A 17,995-nucleotide genomic window follows, 5' to 3' on the forward strand; every position below is an offset into this window, starting at 1 on the left:
GGGAGAGAGAGAGGGAGAAAGAGCAGATAAGTTGCTGTATTTTATCGGCGGCCAGTTGTGAGTACTGCAGGCTGATGGGGGTCATGTATTTTGTGGATAGAGTGGATGGATGACACCACTTACCCTCGCTGTTTTCACAGCTCCCTAACTGTTACCATGGGGGGGGGGGCATGGCATTTTACAGTAAAGGCAGCGTTAGGTTAGCAGGTTAGCACTAGCCCAGCAGAGTCTATACAGATAGACTTTGTTAAGTGTTAAGGCGAGTGTGAAGGCTAAGCTACAGTACATATTACATCAAACATGGATAGATTTGGTAGTAATTAGCAGCGTATTGGTATTCCTGTGGGAGAGGAAGTGGAGCAAGGGAGGACAGGAGGGACATGCGACGTCATTGCCGGCGTGGCTGAGAGCTCTAGTCTGGGTTATAAATAGCCGTCTGACTCTGGGGTCGAGTCCTGTGAGAGCTTTTGACTCATGGTGTGTGGGCAGTGCGGCATCAGCAGGTTCAAGTGTTTCACCGCGTCGGGAGGCCAAGGAGGGATCTCACAGACTGGTTCACGCTCAGCAAAGCCGGGGGTGGGTGAGAGTTAAAGAGAGAGAGAGAACAGAAGAGAGAGAGGTGGAAACTGAACGGGGGGAGTGGAAGAGAGAGACGGGAAGATGGGGTGAGAAAGAGATGTCGGAGAGGACAGGGTATAAGCCAAGTGACATGATGTTGGCAGTGAGAGGAATATGACGGGTGGCGGAGCTCACTAGTAGCAGCAGCCCACCACGTTCCCCCCACTCTCGCTCAGCGTGAGCCCAGCTACAGAGGCACCAGATGGGCCGGGCCGGGCTGATCCCTGTGCCCCCTCCAGCTCCAGCCATCTGATCTCCCAGAGGCTCCGGATGGCATATCAGTGTCTGGAGCCTCCATACGAGCTAGCTCTCTCCCCGGGAGGTGTCTAGGCGTCAGGAGAAGAGAGCAGCCGTGTGTGTGTGTGTGTGTGTGTGTATGGAGGGGTGGGATTCTCACACAGTCCAGACTGAGCGGTGTTCTTCAGACAAAAATATCATGGAGGCAGCACCGTACACCACAAAATCTCAGCGTGGAAGGGGTATCATTTCAAGAGCCTTGGGTCTTGAGTATTAAGAGCTTCACTGTCGGTGTCAAATTTCGGGATTTTCAATTATGTGCTTGAAGCATTTCTCTCAACTCGCATACAAAAGACAAATAAAGAGAAATCTAAGTGGAGTATAAAAAGAACCACTTACTTGATCCTGTCTGCATCTGATAAGGCGTCCTGAAATACAAACAAAAGATCACTTTATAATCTAGGCATTGTGATGAGGCATAAAAAACTGCATATCATATCAATGCGAACAGGCAATGTGAAGGGAAAAAACACAGGGGAAAAACAGACATGTAGAAATAACGTAATCAAAACTGTCTACTGTATAACGCAATACACGGGACCCTGAAGCAATGAGAGTACCATACAGACCATAGAACAATACCTGAAAATTCAATTTCAATTCGCACTGACTTTTTCATCTTTAACAATGACCAAATTATGAAATGGAAATGTTGCTCAGAGAGCACAGACCGCTGCCCATGAATGCATTTCATAGCGGTGCGTGTGCACGTACATGCGAGCAGAACATGTTTGGTATCGTTAGCTCGAGAGCTTAAGTCATTTTGTTAAGTCGAAATCTCTCGTCTCTGTGACCTTCCCATGTTGAGATATAGCCGTTTCACCCCCCCCCCCCCCCCACCCCATTGACATCGTCTGTGTTTGGGCTGCCCGTGGACCTCACCCCGTGACTCGGATCCCCTCCAAAATTGAATGGGTTGTAAGTTGGCCCATGCTATACCCCTCCACCGAGTTTCAAGAATATCGGTCAGGTCGTTTTTGCGTAATCCTGGTTCAAAAAATTAATGGAGGTGAATGGCCGGCTGTGTTTGGGTGGCCGTGGACCCGACCTGTGCTTCGGATCTGCTCCGCTTAGACCATACTACACCCTTCCGAGTTTTGTAAAAATCGGTCCAGTAGTTTTCGCATAATCTTGCTAACAGCCAAACGCATCAATGCAGAAACTCACGTACGCACCCACATACTGTATGCCACCGAAAACCTTACCTCTCGCCCTGCACTGTAGCTGGGGCGGAGGTAATGACGGCCACAATGTCTTATTATGTATATTATATACCATGTTAACTGCATAGGTCAATATGCACACACAGCTCATGGAGTTCACATACGGCACTTACAGTACATACGGCTAGTTAACAACCCCTGCAGCTGAGAATGAGAAAAGGTTAGTGTTATATCTGATCAATATTACCACTGTAATCATAAAAGAGTTATGGGTTTGGGTATTGGGTATCCTTTGAAATGTGGAATCTGTGAAATGCAGCTACTTGTACATCCATTGTGAAAATAGAGGTGAACTATGATATAATTAAGAAAGCACCATCATCAACTGAACTTTTGGTGCCCTTCTTAATGGAGATTCGACAAGAACGACATCCAATCGTTGAGAGCTTGTTTAGGGTTCTACAGAACTGGAGAACTAACTTAAATTCAAAGCCAATACTGATGAATGTCAATTCTATTATTAAAGTAGCAAGGTAGCTAAGCAACGTGCAGGTTGCGTTTCTCCAAAGAGGCAGACCTTGTTGAACAGGCTTCCGGTTCTTTCTCAGGGAGTCATAACAGACAAGGGGGAGCAGGGTGGGGGTGGACTCACATACCTTGATCTGTGCTAAAATAGAGAAAGAGCTGGGTTGTGATGCTGTTGTCACTTTCTCCCTCTCAGACTGAGGGGGCTGGGGTGGGTGTGCAGGCAGAGGTTCATCCATAGTGTCCTTGTGCTGTGCCCTGGTGTCCAGCCGGGATGACTGGTGACGTTGGTGGGGATGTCCCCCCTGCTTGCTCCTGCCCTCCCACTCTTTCTCGCCACTATGCCTGGTGTCCCCTCCGCGGCCACAGACTGAACCCTCTGCTTTGGGTCGGGCCCCCTTTCGGTGGGAGTAGGGCACCTCATATTCCTGGTCCGAGCCGTCTTTCTTCAGGGGGACGCGCCAGGTCTTGGGCTGGCCATCGCTCCCCTTCCCAGCAGGCTGGTCTACCGCTGAGACCCCGGGCCAGATCTTCCCCTGCTTCATCTCTCCTCTGTCACTGGGCTCCGGGGCCCGGGGTAGGTTCTGGAAGCGTGCCTGGGCCCCCTTCCCTGGTCCGGGGGCCTCCGGCGGCTTCCCTCCCAGCATCTTCAGGCTGGCCGGGCTCAGGACCCGGTAGGTTCTCTCATCAAGGAAGTGCGAGAACTTAAGCTTCTCTTCCAGAAAGGCGCTGTAGCGGTTTGGCGGAGCGGAGCTGGGCGAAGGGGAGGGGGCTGCAGCCTGGCCCGTGGTAGACGTGGTCTTCCCCCTCTGCCTCTCCTGCCTCTCCCTGTCCAGAGATCGGCTCTGGGGCTTGCGGCCTCGCCCTCCACTCTGGCCCAACATCTCGGCCGACTTGGACTTCCTGAGGTTCTCCGGGGTGCCGTGGATGACACCCAGTTGGTTGGGCTGTTTCAGGATGCTCTTGGGGGGCAAACTGGGCATCTGGGAGGCTGTGCACCGCTGCTGCTGCTCTCTTCTGGGGACCAGGACCTCAGCCTTCTCCTTGAAGACCAGCGAGCGCTCCACGCTGCGGCTGGACAGGGCTGGGGAGCTGGGCCGGCCTCCGTGCTGGGATCCCTCGGAACCGGGGGGGCCTCTGTCCCCGGGGGGAGCCGGCGGCAACTCGCTGCGACCCAGGAAGTGGTTCTTAGGCACCCGGCCGGCTGTGACTCCCACAGCGATGGCTCTGTGGCTGAGGATGCGCGGAGGGGGCAGGGCGGTGAAGTCCAGGCTAGAGAGGCTGGACACGTCCAGGTCACTGTCCGAGTCCAGGGACCAGGAGGAGGAGAACACGCTGTCGTCCGTCCGTCTATCTGGACTATCCAGGCGTTTGGGGCGGGGCTTTGTGAAGCAGGGTTGCTGAAAAATGGAAGCGCGGTCGGGGAGGCAAATTACCTGGCTGGGATCGGGCGGGACAGGGCCGCCGGCGTGGGCGGCGGGCGGCATGCTCCCGCCGAGTTCCTCGCGGAAGACGGTGGGCGGGGTGTGGCGCGTCTCGCGGTGCTGCGGCGGAGCCTTGCGGTACGGCTTCCTGGCGGGGGCAGCGCTCGTCATGCTTGCTGCTCAGCGTCTGTCCGTGCACACGCTGTGCGTTTCCGTTATTCCTGTCAGGAGACACGCATTAGACGTGGAGGAAACTACGCCAGCAGCAGCCCTGAGCCCTGCCCTGCATAAAAAGCCATTTAACTCTCTCTCCCTCATGCACACACAAACTAGCCCTAGCACGTCCCCTCTCCCTCTCCCTCACACACACATCCTGCACCTCCCCTCACAGTCGTGCTCTCTCTCTTTCTCTCTCTCTTTCCCTCCAAAAGCGACTGCAACAAAAAAGTGGTTTGAATCAATAGCCTTTGATGAGACCGGCTCTAGTGGGCAGCCTGCTGCAGCCTGTCAGGGAGGGACGAGGTAGAGGGAATGGAAAGGGAGGGAAGAAATAACAAGGGGGGGGGGGGGGGGGCGACTGGGATGCCAATTCAAAAGAAAAAATCAAACGTGTCAATTTCTGTGTTGGCGATGTTGTTTTTTTTAATTATCTAGGAGGGACCGCTAGCACAACTACAGCATGCAGCCGTGTGTGTGAGAGAGGGGAAAATCTAAGCATGCCCTAAAGCTAGCGATTGATCACAGTCAGATGTGTATTTCCAATAGAGGAACTCTCTTAAATAACAGTCCACTGACTGGCAGCACTGATTTTAGTGGGCCAAGTATAGAATGTGAAAGCGGACAAAGTACGAGGGAATAAAACCATTTCTCATCTAAATCTAAAGATGGGGAACAAGCCCCAAAACAAAAAACACTGATAAACTCACACACACGCGCACACACACACAGGGGTGGATGTAAATGAAGCTAGGTCTTAAGCTAAACAGGAGAAGGGCCTGTCACAACACCCTGGTCTGATTAATGATGACCGGCTGATGCTGAGTCACTCCCTGGGCCTGTGGGTCTGTCTGCACTGGAGACGTGTGGAGAAACCTTAGAGACACGCATCCTCCCCTGCCGGTAAAGATACAGAAACCTGAGTGGAGGATCTTGTCCATACGCTCCGTCCAGCTCTCTGAAGTCAAAGATCTACCCTCGTCTGTCGTTAATGATCCAGCCGAACTGGACCAGACCTAAGACAAGTAAGCCACTGACGGACCCTTTCTTCTGGTTCCTCTTACACAAAGTTGTATGCTTGGACAGCAAGTATAACAAGCTGACCGGGTATCTCTAAAGGACAGCACTCAGATAAGATGAAGGGAGTTTGACAATGGTTGGATTGGCATAAAGAGACACCTCAGTGCCCTGGTCTCAGTCCATCAGACAGTCCATCAAAGAGACTGATCAGGCTCTGCTCATGGACCCCCTCCATTCAGGAGAGAAGAGCACATGATTGGATTACATCCCGGGGGGCCTGATGGCCGTTATTGATCTCTCCATCGCTTCCTGACCCCACCACCGCCTGAACCATGTCCCAATACACACACACACACATACACACACACACACACACGCACACACACACACGCACAGTAGTTGTGGTCATTATGTTGCTATATTTAAACACTGTATCCCCTCCCCCACCCCATGACTGCTAAAACGGGGAGATAAAGATAGCAAAGGATGTCCAATGAAAGATTGATTATTCTCTGCGACTGCGGCTCGTACTGGGTGAAGGGAGGGGGCACGTGGTCCTAACTGGAGGGTTTAAGAAATGTGAACTTGACTCTTTCTTTCAGTGGATGCCAGACATTCTTTAACTTAACTCTCAAGAACACCCTCTCCACACCGTCTCCTAACAGTTTAGTCGGTTATTCAGGCTAAAGTTATTCATCGCCAGGGGGCGGCTGTAGCTCAGTTGGTAGAGCGGGTCGTTCAGTGATCGAAGGGTCAGTGGTTCGAATCCCAGCTCCGACTGTCCACATGTGGAAGTGTCCTTGAGCAAGACACCTAACACCAAATTGCTCCCAATGAGCAGGTTAGCACCTTGCATAATAATAATAACTTTCATTTATATAGCGCCTTTCATAAAACCCAAGGTCGCTTTACATAGGGGCAGAACAGACACGAGACAAACATGGCATGGCAGCTACCGCCATGTGTGTGTGAATGGGTGAATGAGAGGCCATTGTAAAACGCTTTGAGTGCCGCTAAGGTGGAAAAGCGCTATATAAGTGCAGTCCATTTACCATTTACCATTCAACCAGTTAAAAAAAGAAATACGGGGAGAACAACAGGCCTTTTCATACCAAGCCTGAAAAACTTGTTAATGTACAGTATAACCTCTTCATTTTACATTTGACTGTGTTGCAAGGCCTAAAGCAGTGGTCTCCTCTACAGTACATCCTCCACTCAGGGGTGCACTCACAATGAAACGTCCACACTGCTACTGCAATTTTTTTTAACATCTGTTCTCCCCATTGTGTGGTCTGAGAATATGCATTACAAATGCAAATGTTCTAAAAAAAAAAAAATGTTTTACTGAGACACTTTGTCATTTTGAGTACGGATTTCACATCCATAACGCTGGAATTGCCCATTTATGTAAAATTGAGGTTTAAAAATGTCTTTGATAACTTTGGATCAGCGAAGCCTGCAAATGATCCAGCTACATTTTCGGGACGATTGTCCCAATGGGTTCCGACGAGTTCACTGAAATAGGTTTTTGAGAAAATTGAAGAAAAATCCCCAAATGTTACATTTTTAGTGCAGTTGAGTGTGTTTTGAGCATAGTTTTGCTGCACAAACGCTTTTAGCGAAGAAGAATCAATGAGAACAGAAGCAATAGAGGTGCTGCCGCAGCAGCGGCTAATTGGCCTCCTAATTAAGGCTGGATTCCTGTCACTTTAAAGCACTGCAGGTCTTTACAGAGACAACGTCTACAGCTGATGGCCGAGAGGAAAATTGCATGATGATTGTCTGATATGAGTTTGCCGCACTTGTCGAAGGGGGGTCTCGGTGCGACGGGGAGGCAGGCTGGGTTCCATCACAGAAGGATTGGTTTCAACCGTGCCTCACTCTCACCTCACTCACTCTTTTCAATTGCAGCAAGCAACCCAGGTCCATTAAAATCTCCTTTAATAATCGCCTTCTCTCTTGCTATTATCCCATGTTAGGGACATTGTGGATGGAACATGGAAGAATGTCCAAGTAGCCTAAATCACACTTTACGTGCCAGATACCTGTATGTTACCGACAGCTCGCATGAATGCAGGACTCGTTAGCAACACTTGTGGTCAGTGATCAATCAGAAGCCAAATCAGCCACACCGCACAGCCCACTACCACTACTAAATCCAAGTGTCTTCCTATTGGTATCCATAAATATCATCGTTATTTCCCAGAAGTTCTCGCTACAGCAAGAGCTTCTGGGTACTCAGATTAGACTACAGTCAACCCTTTTCCTGTTGTAACTAAGACCAAGTGCAGCTATTCAAGCTATTCAATATTTACTTACATATCAATACATAAATCGTGATTTAGATGAGGTGGGACTGCTGGCAGAGTTAGTAATAACATCTCTCAGAACTAGGTGTGTGCATATCTCCCCAGTTCATTGTATGGAAATGAGCCACAGGGGGTCTGGCTAAATGGTAAATGGACTGCACATATAGCGCTTTTCCACCTTAGCGGCACTCAAAGCGCTTTACAATGGCCTCTCATTCACCCATTCACACACACATTCCCACACCAATGGCAGCAGCTGCCATGCAAGGTGCTAACCTGCTCATTGGGAGCAATTTGGGGTTAGGTGTCTTGCTCAAGGACACTTCGACATGTGGACAGTCGGAGCTGGGATTCAAACCACTAACCCTTCGATCATTGAACGACCCGCTCTACCAACTGAGCTACAGCCGCCCTGCGATGTTTAAATAAGGGAGTGAGTTAATCAGCACCGGAACGAATGATCAGGTACAAATAATACAAGTGACAGAGGGAATGTTGTTACATCCGTGCTGATTAGGCAATCTGACTAAAAACAGAGCGAAGAGAACCTCTCAGAATGAGATGAGACACTTGTGGGTACAGCAGGGTTTGGGAAATGAAAGCCTAACTGACAGTACTGTAGCACACGGTAGCTAGTGACAGACAAGACACCTGTGGGGACAGGAACTCAACCCCATGTTGCTGTCAAGGCCAGTCCCTCTCACCAATGTGATAGATGATTAGAGTCCCTTGTGTGAAGGAAGAAATCTTAATTTACAGTTCTTCACAAATAAACCCATTACCATAAGACTCTTATCTCAGCCTCTGTATCTTCTGCATCTACTTTACAGTCATCACAGAGACAATAGGACTTCACAGGAGACCTGCTCTGAGCTGAGCTGTGTAGTTTCACCAATTACTGCCATTTTGGGTTGCTCTATACATACCACACTGTTTTATGACTGTCATTTCTTATATGCAATGATGTTTATCAAAGGTGAAGGTGCTCTTAGTGTCATCAACGTACAGGAGTGAGTGACCCTACCAAAGTTCTGAGGTATTCGAGCGAAGTCCTCATCCACAGGTTTTCAAGTCATCGGCATTCTGAAAAACAAAGGGGAGCAGAAGGGATCAAGATGAAAAAGAAGAATGTTGTTACAGAGCAGTTGGTATTTCTGTGTACTGTATGTGTAACGCCAAGGGGTTCTGTGCATGTGCTGTCCTGGATTTGGGGCCCTGTCATCTTGGGGCATCAAGGGAAATGGGGAAGGGCATACAGTTACCTGAGAGCCAAGCTCTCTCTCTCTCTGTTCCTGTCTTATTAGCACCTATAATAATGATGTCCACTGGGATTAGCTTGACATCTCACACAATAACATATAACAGGTCTAAAAAGCAGGTCACAGGAAATCAAGGGACTTCTTGCTTTCTGAAAACTGCTTTTCTGAGGCACTCTCTGTAGAAATGTGACAGATTTAAATGACATGGCAGAGTGTGAACTCTTCATTCAACACTCAAGGAGAGCTCCACCAATTACCCTACGACTAAAAGGGCACTCAGAGAGCACACAGCCCATGATGCATGTGTCAGCATGTGCAATGACATTAGGGTAGGCTACCGACACTTAAGACATGACAAATGTCAAGCTGGGCTTGACACAGCTGGGGTCAACCGAACGGATACTCTCCGGCTCTGCTCTCTAATGTATCTCAGCTACTTCAGTGTTTCCCATTAATTACCCAGACTATGCCGGGCCACCATGCTCTAATTTGTCCCGCCATAGTCTCATAAATCAGTATTATCATAAATAATTATTTAGGCTACCAAAAGTATTTGACTTCTCAAAATAATATAAATAAAAGATCTCGGACGCCGTTGTGTTTTGTGCTGTGCAATAGGCTACTTCAAGCATCTATCACTCAGTCAGCCAGCCCCTCCCCGGGTGCCGTACGCGCGCACTCACTGACACTCGCGCTGGAGTTTCTCAGAAACTGGAAGATACGTTTTGTGTGTGTTTTTTTTAAGTAAAATTTTATTAACATAAGTTGTTCAGCCATACATACAGTACAGTACAACAATTGACATGCCGGGGGGGGGGGGCAAAATTATAGGCCAATAGTAATACATTTTAAGTTGTTTTTATAATATTCGTTCCCCTACCCCTTCCCAGTTGGTCTTTCTCAAAGTAATATTTATGCAGGATGCTTTTAAACACATTACTACATTATATAGTCTAGTCTAACCCTCTAGTCTTACACATACGCACTCATTCACATAGCAGTCAAAAACTAAAGAAAACAATATGATTAATGATAATAATAATAGTGACAGGATTTTTTTTTTTTTTTTTACTGTAGAGCTAAGTCATGATGTTAATGGATTCTCTCCTTTGCCTTCCTCTTCCGACCCCTGTCAAGATTGAAGATTGTTACTAAATTTGTCTTGAGCATAGAGGATATCATGTATACATTTATAGTACATAAACAGACATACAATGCATAATACAAACGGGTACAGACATGTAGCAAGACATCCCAAGTAATAACGTAATGAGAGCATCTACCTGGAGTCACGGGCCTCCTCCACGCTTCCCCCCTCCTCCATCTGGCTTGGTCGACCTGCATGCTGAAATAATAATAATATTAAGGAGCTCTGTATTGAGTCTAAATGTGTCCCTTAAACCTTATGGGTCAAGACAGTTGTCCAAAGCCTGCACTATTCTGTCCAAACGTTTATCTTTAGTCTTTTACTATAATGGATAGTCTAATAATTACTCAATTCAATTCGACCGGCATTATTGTCAGGAAATACAATATTAGTAAACATTGCCAAAAGCATATTGTAACATAAGGAACTAGCTCCTCCTTGAAAAGACTGATTTCATTACTAGTCTGTCATATGGCTGATCTGGCTCTCTACCTCCTCTGGCCGCTGAGAACTCTCTCTCTGGCTCTTCCTCCACCTGCACATTACTAGGGCCTGGGGTGGGGGGCTGAAGATGAGGGGGGGCTGAAGATGAGGGGGGGCAGGGAGCAGTCTGGCAGTCTTGCGGTCAGCAACAAAAGGGGTCTGAAACCGCAAGACTGCCATGTAGCTCCACTGCCCCTGCCCCACTCCCTTTTTCCTTCCTTCTCTGCGTTCAGCTCTCTCTTAAATCTGTCCCTCAGAGTCCTCCACCGTGCCTTGCACGCTTCCTCTATTGAAATGCAAAAACATGTGTGAGAGTGAGATAGATAAATACTTTATGCCCAAAGGAAATTATCTGACAAGGTTGCTCCAGCATACAGTAACAATACAAATAAGCAGTGCCTAAGAATAACAATACAAAAGATGGTAATAAAAGTGTAACTACATAACATTTATGGCTATGTTCTTGATATATATGGTGAGCCAGGCTACTTTTCGTATTAATGTAAGTTATTGAATGCTAGCGAGAAAGCTAGGACATTGCTAGCATGGCAATGAAGCTACTAGCTACTATCACTGCAATGTTAGTAGCCTACGAAATTAACACCCGACGAGACAAATACATACAAGATTCATCAACAGCCTCAGCGACCTCTCTCCAGGCCTTCTCCTTGAGGTTTTTGTCCTTATATGAAAATAAACTTCATATATGACCGGGTGATTACAGACAGCGATGATCAGTTTGTCCTCTATCTTGGTATCGAAAAATTTGAAAATCCCACCTTGCAATGACATCTTTCTCTGTCAAGACATCTGATTGGTCGGCAGCTCCAGCAACGCATCTGAAAGTTTGGAGTGAGATCTTTCCCTTAGTTACAAGCCCCCCCCCCCCCCCGTCGACTCTCTCTCTCTCTCTCCCTCCCCCCCCCCCCCCAAACATAGTGTTCTTTGACCGCAAAGGGCGACTGGGAGGCGAGATAAGCGTTCGTTCAACTAATTTCAAAATAAGGGTCCCATGAACATTGAAGTGCTAGTATTTATGGGTTGGTCATTTCTCGCGTGAGAATTGTGAAGTGTGGCGTGTGAGCGTGAGAATAGGCTGAAATGCGCATCTCACGCTCAATGCGTGAGGTTTCCATTGAGCGTGAGGTCCCTGGGGTTGCTGGTAGTCAGGCCGATATCATTGAAAAAACGCTACTGTGTTAAGGTTAACATGTTTGAACTCTTGATTTTCAGGTCGTGAGAAGAGAGACGAGATGAGGAAGAAACTCAAAAACATCGGCGCGACCTGCCGAGTCATCGCTTTGGCTCTGGCAGAAAAAAGAAAGATAAGAAAGCCCAGGAAAATCCAATGCTCAGATTCAGGGTGCAAAGTTTGCAAATAGGGCGCCACACTACTCATCTCTCTCTCTCTCTCTCTCTCTCTCTCTCACACACACACACACACACACAATCACTTCTCTCCTGCTTTCACTGATTGCTCATTTCACGTCAACCCTGTCCTCTTTCTTTATGACTCTGCTGGATGGGAGTCTCCCTTAAGACTGTTACTACACATGTTACTTGTGATACTGGAAATAGAATCTTTTAGAAAGGTACATTTTTATTTGTTATCTTTGTCTTTGTAAATACAGTGTGTGTATATATCAGAGGTTTTTTTTATGCAGAGTGAAACTTCGGTTGTAGTTTATGTGAAAATGCATGTAAATAGCTCAAGGTCAGGTTCCGAACATTGAAGTTCTGCCTCATTTCCCATACTTTGTGGGTGTGACTTCTTTGCCAATGTCATCCCCTTTCATAACCAACTGTGTTTATAATTAAATTGTTATCCTACCTTCTTGATTTTGCTCTCCAGGTGCACCAGATTGATGCATTTAAATTTAAAATGTGCAACCCTAGAGGGTCGGGGGTCCACCCCCCATAGTCTCACAAAATCCTGTGGGAAACACTGTACTTCAGTCAAGCCGGAAAAGTCTGCACACTCCTTTCACCCTCTTGACGTTTTATTACGTTACAGACTTATTCTACAATAAATTGAGTTCATCTTTTGCCTCAAACCTTCGCCCCAGTTTGAGGTCCAGAGCGCTCTGGAGCAGTTTTTCTTAAAAGGATCTCAGTGTACTTGACTGCATTCATGTTTCCCTCTATTAGCACTAGTCGCCCCATTCCTGATGCTGAAAAACATCTCATCATGATGCTGCCACCGCCATGCCGCCATCCCAAAAGGGGCGCAGCCACGAGTTTTTGCAAAGTACCTGTGACTCGATCCACTCCAAAATTGAGTGGGCTCTTCCTTGGCCCATGATACACACCTCCACCAAGTTTCAGGAAAATTGGTCTGGCAGTTTTTGTGTAATACTGCTGACTAACAGACAGACCGACATGCCACCAAGAACATACGTTTTTAATCAGCATACCACACATGTCCATGAGGCACTCTCATGAGGGACACAAGACATGCATCTCCTGATGTGAAAACCAGTAACACTATTATTTAGGTAGTTTCTTGGTGCTTTCAGGTTGCCAACATGACATTTCCTGCTGCCTGCTCTGTTCTTTGGAAGAGTGTTTATCTGGCTTCAGCTGATACCATACAATATTTATTCAGTGTAAAAAATGTTTTTTATACTGTTCAGGGCCCTCTGCAGTGGATGAGCATGCCTTGTAGGGGGATATGGCAGAGAAAAAAAAATTTTTTGAAGGTCTGCTGGTGGCCTCCAGCCATGCATGACAGTCAGCCTGTGGTGCCCTGGAACATAGTCGCACGCACAAACACACACATCAAATGATGCAGTCACACACACACAGGCGTTGTGTGTGTGTTTTCTCTATCCCCCGCCCACCACCATCAACCCCACAGGCTAAGAGAGACAGCCAGGCTATTATACTCATCACACACTACATGTTTAAATCAATTTCCCAGTGCCGATGCTGGCCAACAGACTGGGTTTAATAACCATCTGTGGACCACAGAGAGTTAACAGAGCTGTTTCAAAAAAATGTTTCACAGCCATTTTTGATATTTCATCCAATTCTAACCATGTCAGAATTGACAACAGCCATGGAAGTACTGATGTGAAAATATTGTCCCCTAGTCTGAGGTGAAATCGTAAGCTCTACAGATGATATTCCTGTAACTCCTTTAATATAATTTCTGTAAGTCAATAAAAGGGAACCAGACATGGCTTTAAACTCAATATTGCAGACTAAATAAGAAGTTAGGTCTAACAGTTTCAGCTTCCTTACTTATGGTCTAGGGGCAGAACTGAGGTGATGGGTGTGGAAAATAAAGCTATAGTAGGCCAATACAGTGAAGAGCAATCTGTGAAGAGCCAGGCTGTTGGTCTCAGGGAGGTAGAGGTCAAGGAGCAGAACCTTTGCACACCTGTACATCGACAGGTGCGTCTGAGAAGACCATGGGCCAACTATAGTGTTTACAACAAAGAACTCCTTCTCTCTGTCTTCTTCACTTTCAATCAAAACTATTTAATGGGAACGTTTCGGTACACAGACATGTACAGCTACCCAGGTGAGGTCACCTGAATTGGTACATTAAAAAGCTACCTAAACTTAACGTAGCGAGGACTGTTTGCAAAAAATAAAAATCCTTCAAATGAGCAAATGTTTTGACTGAGGTGAATGAAGGGTGTTGCTCCATTATTAACGAGGCGCTGGAACAAGCAGGCCATGCGATGGAGGCATGTTCCGCGGGGGCCGTGTTCGGGCCTCGTTGGGCTAAGCCTGAATAATTTAACGCAGGTAGAGACAGCTACAGTTCATATAACCGAGAGAGGTTGGGGGGGTGAAAAGCCATTATTTTCCAGGGATGTTGTATAAGGGTGGGAATAATAACCCTGGTCATTATTACACTCAGGGCTGACATAGTGGACGCAGGGTGGCTCTCCTCCTCTGCCGTTGTGGGCCAGAGAAATGAGCCTAAAAGCACAACAAACCACTTGACATTAGCAACAATAGCACTGGTATAACCAGCTTTCTTTCAAAAACCAGGAGATCATCGCACTGTTAAATCTTGTATATTTGTGAATTACTAAACAAGTTCAAAAACTAAAAATTCCTTGAGGATCCTGGGGGAGAATATCTCTAAACTGTATGTTTAGGTGCAAAGTTGACATGCTAAATTATACTTTAACATCAAATACATGACTGCAACAGTGTTAATTTCGTTGACGAGAACTATGACGAAAACTATTCGTCAACGACATTTTTTGGGTTATCGTCACGAGACGATAACTAAATAAAAATGAATGTATGATGACAAAAACTATGACTATATCTATTCACATTTTCGTCAACAAATAAAAACTAGACTAAAATGGTTATGGAGGGACGTATGGGAAAAGTTCAAATCAGAATGTCGAGGTTCGGGATGTGCGCAGTTGGATCATGGATGTATTAATAGAACGAGTTGGATGCAACCTACAGGTAGCCTGTGTGTATTTAGCCTACATTTGAATAGTACCGTTGCTACTGCGCCTGAACTGTTCAGTAAATGACCACAGTTCAGAAATGTCTTTGTCAACGTTCGCACACACCGGGAGAAAGAGGAGAGCAGACATCTGGATAAACTTCATATTTGATGCAAAGGAAAACAAAACCATTTGTAAACCATGTGGGGTGAAAATTACTGGCAAAAATACAACAAACTTAAAGCGACATTTGGAGAACAGTCATCCCGAAATTCACGAGAAGGTAATCACCCCCCCACCCCCGGCTAACGTTACTGTATTAGCTAAACCCAAGCTGGTGTGTTTCTGAAATACTTCAAATACAATACAAGCTAAAAGAAACCAGTGTTTCACGTAGGTTTGTGGCGGGGGAGAACTGAAGTGTCTGATCATTGCAACGCTAACGTTAGTGGCTAGCTAATGTTAGGCACAGGTTAGCTAATGTTAGGCACAGGTTAGCTAGCAACAAGTGGGGCTATGCTTGTGGCGGCTGGCGGGGGTATCTAGCGTTAGCTAGTCTGGGTAAGATAGCTAAGCAACTACTGCTGCTGTCTAATGTTATACTGTAGCTAGATGGATAAGAGGAACAGTTAGCTACCTGGCGCCGCCATAGCCCCTCTCCTCCGGTGTGACGTTAGCTAGCCTGTGCCTGATGTTAGCTAGCCTGACTAGCCAACTAGTGCTGACATGATAATGTTATAGCTTGCTATATCAGGCACAGACACAGTTAGCATCAGACTGGGGGAGAGGAATGCTTCATTATGACACTGTCTGACAGAAGCAGCCACGCTTCTGTCAGTCTGTCCCAGGGCAGCTGTATCTGTATCTGCCCTAGGGCAGCTGTGGCTACAGATGTATCTTACCACCACCGGTATGACTGTCTGAATGAATACTGGACTCTGGGTTTCATGAAGGGCGCTATATAAATCCAACTTGATTGATTGATTGAACTAAGCCTGTTAAATTTGAGTTGTCTAAATCTATGGTAGATTTCGTCGACTAAAATTGTAATGATATTTAGTCAACTAAAACTAGACTAAAACTAAAACAAGTCAGATGACTAAAATATGACTAAAACTAAATGGCATTTTAGTCAAAAGACTATGACTAAAACAAAATCATAATTTGCTGTCAAAATTAACACTGGACTGCAATACATGACCGCAAAATACAATGTGCACAGACAGACAGACAGACAGGGTCTGAATGAATAGCTCCTCACCTTCAGAGCATAAGCCGTGAGCTCCAGAGTCATCACCCCTGAGAATGAGTGGGTCCCTCTGGTGGGAAACTCAACCCAGCCACACCGGTGCTGTGGCAGCAACAGCAAGTGTTCCTCTTTTGGATTTTTTCGTACTCCACCTCCTCCACCTGTTCGACCTCCTCCCTCTCTTGGCATGTGAACCTTCCAAACCACTGAGAACCTGAAACAGGAGGAGGATGGAAAAGCACGACCTGCGTCATCAGTACCTCCTCGAGCCGTCAGTCACCTGAGCTACGGTACAAGAGGATACGGCAAGGTGCCCGACGGGGCTCAGGGGATGGCGGGGGAGCACGTGCCAGAATCTGACTAGAGACCCGTTTCATTCTCTGGTCTTTACCTTCAACGCTGTCGTCTCTGGATTGTGTGTGTGTGTGTGTGTGTGTGTGTGTGTGTGTCTGTGTGCATGCCTGGCACTGTGCCCCTGTGACCACTTACGTTCTCCGCTTATGGTGATGCTTAAAGCAAACAGTTCAATTACTGTGTTTAACTTGGGAAATTATCATTACCCATTGCCTAGATTAGATAGTTCTGATGACTCAACAAAATGTGCATATGATGGCTTGCTGTTGCGGGTTCTATTCATCTCTTTTTAATATGTTTTAAGCTAAGCAAAAAATTATAAATAGCCTACATCGACTACCTAAATATTCCAAAATTCATCATGTGTTGGTATCTTATGAATGCACTTTCTAAAAGCTCACAAAATTGGCGGCCACTGGTTGAGTTGTAAAGCAGCTCAACTGAAAACAAATCAGCTTGTTTGCTGTTTGAGCCAACACGATTAATGCAGAGATCTCACACAATATATACTCACCTTTACCATTGAAAGAAACACATTCTTTATAAAACTGCTGAATAGGGTATTATAGCTCAGCACTCTATTGGTTAGTTTCAGCCTCAAAAGAAGACCTTGATAAAATTGCATTTCAGACTGAACTCTGAAATACAACTTATGAGCTTTCTCCTGCCTCTTTATCCCTTCCTCAAATGGCTTCAAAAACACAGCAGGGGGACAAATGCATACTGCCAGACTGTGTGCCCAATACCTCCCAACCAATAGAAACCAGCCAGCCCAGCTCCATTTCCTGTCAAGGCTTACCTGGGATGTATTGGGATTTGGCACCTTTCATTTATTTAAAGAAATTTCAGAAATACTGACTACTATTTATTTATTTTTATTATGGATAATAAAGCCACTAAACCTAGTGAATTGGACTGACAAATGGCCTACCCAGGACCTTACCAGTCAATTACACGGCTGCTTTGACAGATTACAATATTTCATCTGCGCTGGCGACGAGGTCACTGATCCGTCGGAGAAGGAACATAAGGTGCTGTATGTAAAGGCAAGGAAGTGAAATTCTTTCTACAAAAGCCAAGGAGCTTCTGGGGTGAAGTGAGATAGGCTAGGCTAGATCTTTCACATTCAATCTTCACTCATCAAGATCAATACTGTACGGGCTGCAATGTCATGGACTTGTTTCTTCATGTTTAACTCCCCATCCCCCCCGCCCCCCCAAAATGTGAACATGTAACTACAAACAAAAATATATAATTTCCACAGCAACGAAAATCAATTTGCTTCACTGCAGTGTATTTGGGCTATGGTATTGAGAACAACCAGCTTTTCATTTCATTTCATTAATGGGCATGTTTGAGCCTGCAGAGGTATGTGGAGACTGGCACGGTCGCCTCTGGTCCAACTCGAAAACCTTCTCAGGTAGACGTCTATGGCTCAGTCAATAAAGCAGCCATATTCACAGAGAGAACAGAACATCGAGAGCTTAGTGATGAATGGTATCAGATG

General features: G+C 46.4%; 1 protein-coding gene across 2 annotated transcripts in view; it reads right to left on the reverse strand.

Moving 5' to 3' along the window:
• tjap1 (tight junction associated protein 1 (peripheral)) overlaps nucleotides 1-17,995 on the reverse strand; it is a 63,094-nt gene that overhangs the window by 21,279 nt on the left and 23,820 nt on the right. The window contains exons 2-4 of one of the 2 annotated variants that reach the window (XM_084458694.1): nucleotides 8,597-8,655; nucleotides 4,040-4,248; nucleotides 1,255-1,283 (exon numbers count right to left, since the gene is read on the reverse strand). In XM_084458694.1, the coding sequence (XP_084314820.1) occupies nucleotides 1,255-1,283; nucleotides 4,040-4,198 (188 nt within the window). In that variant the 5' untranslated portion in view covers nucleotides 4,199-4,248; nucleotides 8,597-8,655. Of the gene's footprint in view, nucleotides 1-1,254; nucleotides 1,284-4,039; nucleotides 4,249-8,578; nucleotides 8,656-17,995 lie in introns of both variants that reach the window. The other variant, XM_084458695.1, reaches the window with a different exon arrangement.

This window comes from Borostomias antarcticus (genome assembly GCF_949987555.1).
Source record: "Borostomias antarcticus genome assembly, chromosome: 25".
Lineage (NCBI taxonomy): Eukaryota > Metazoa > Chordata > Actinopteri > Stomiiformes > Stomiidae > Borostomias > Borostomias antarcticus.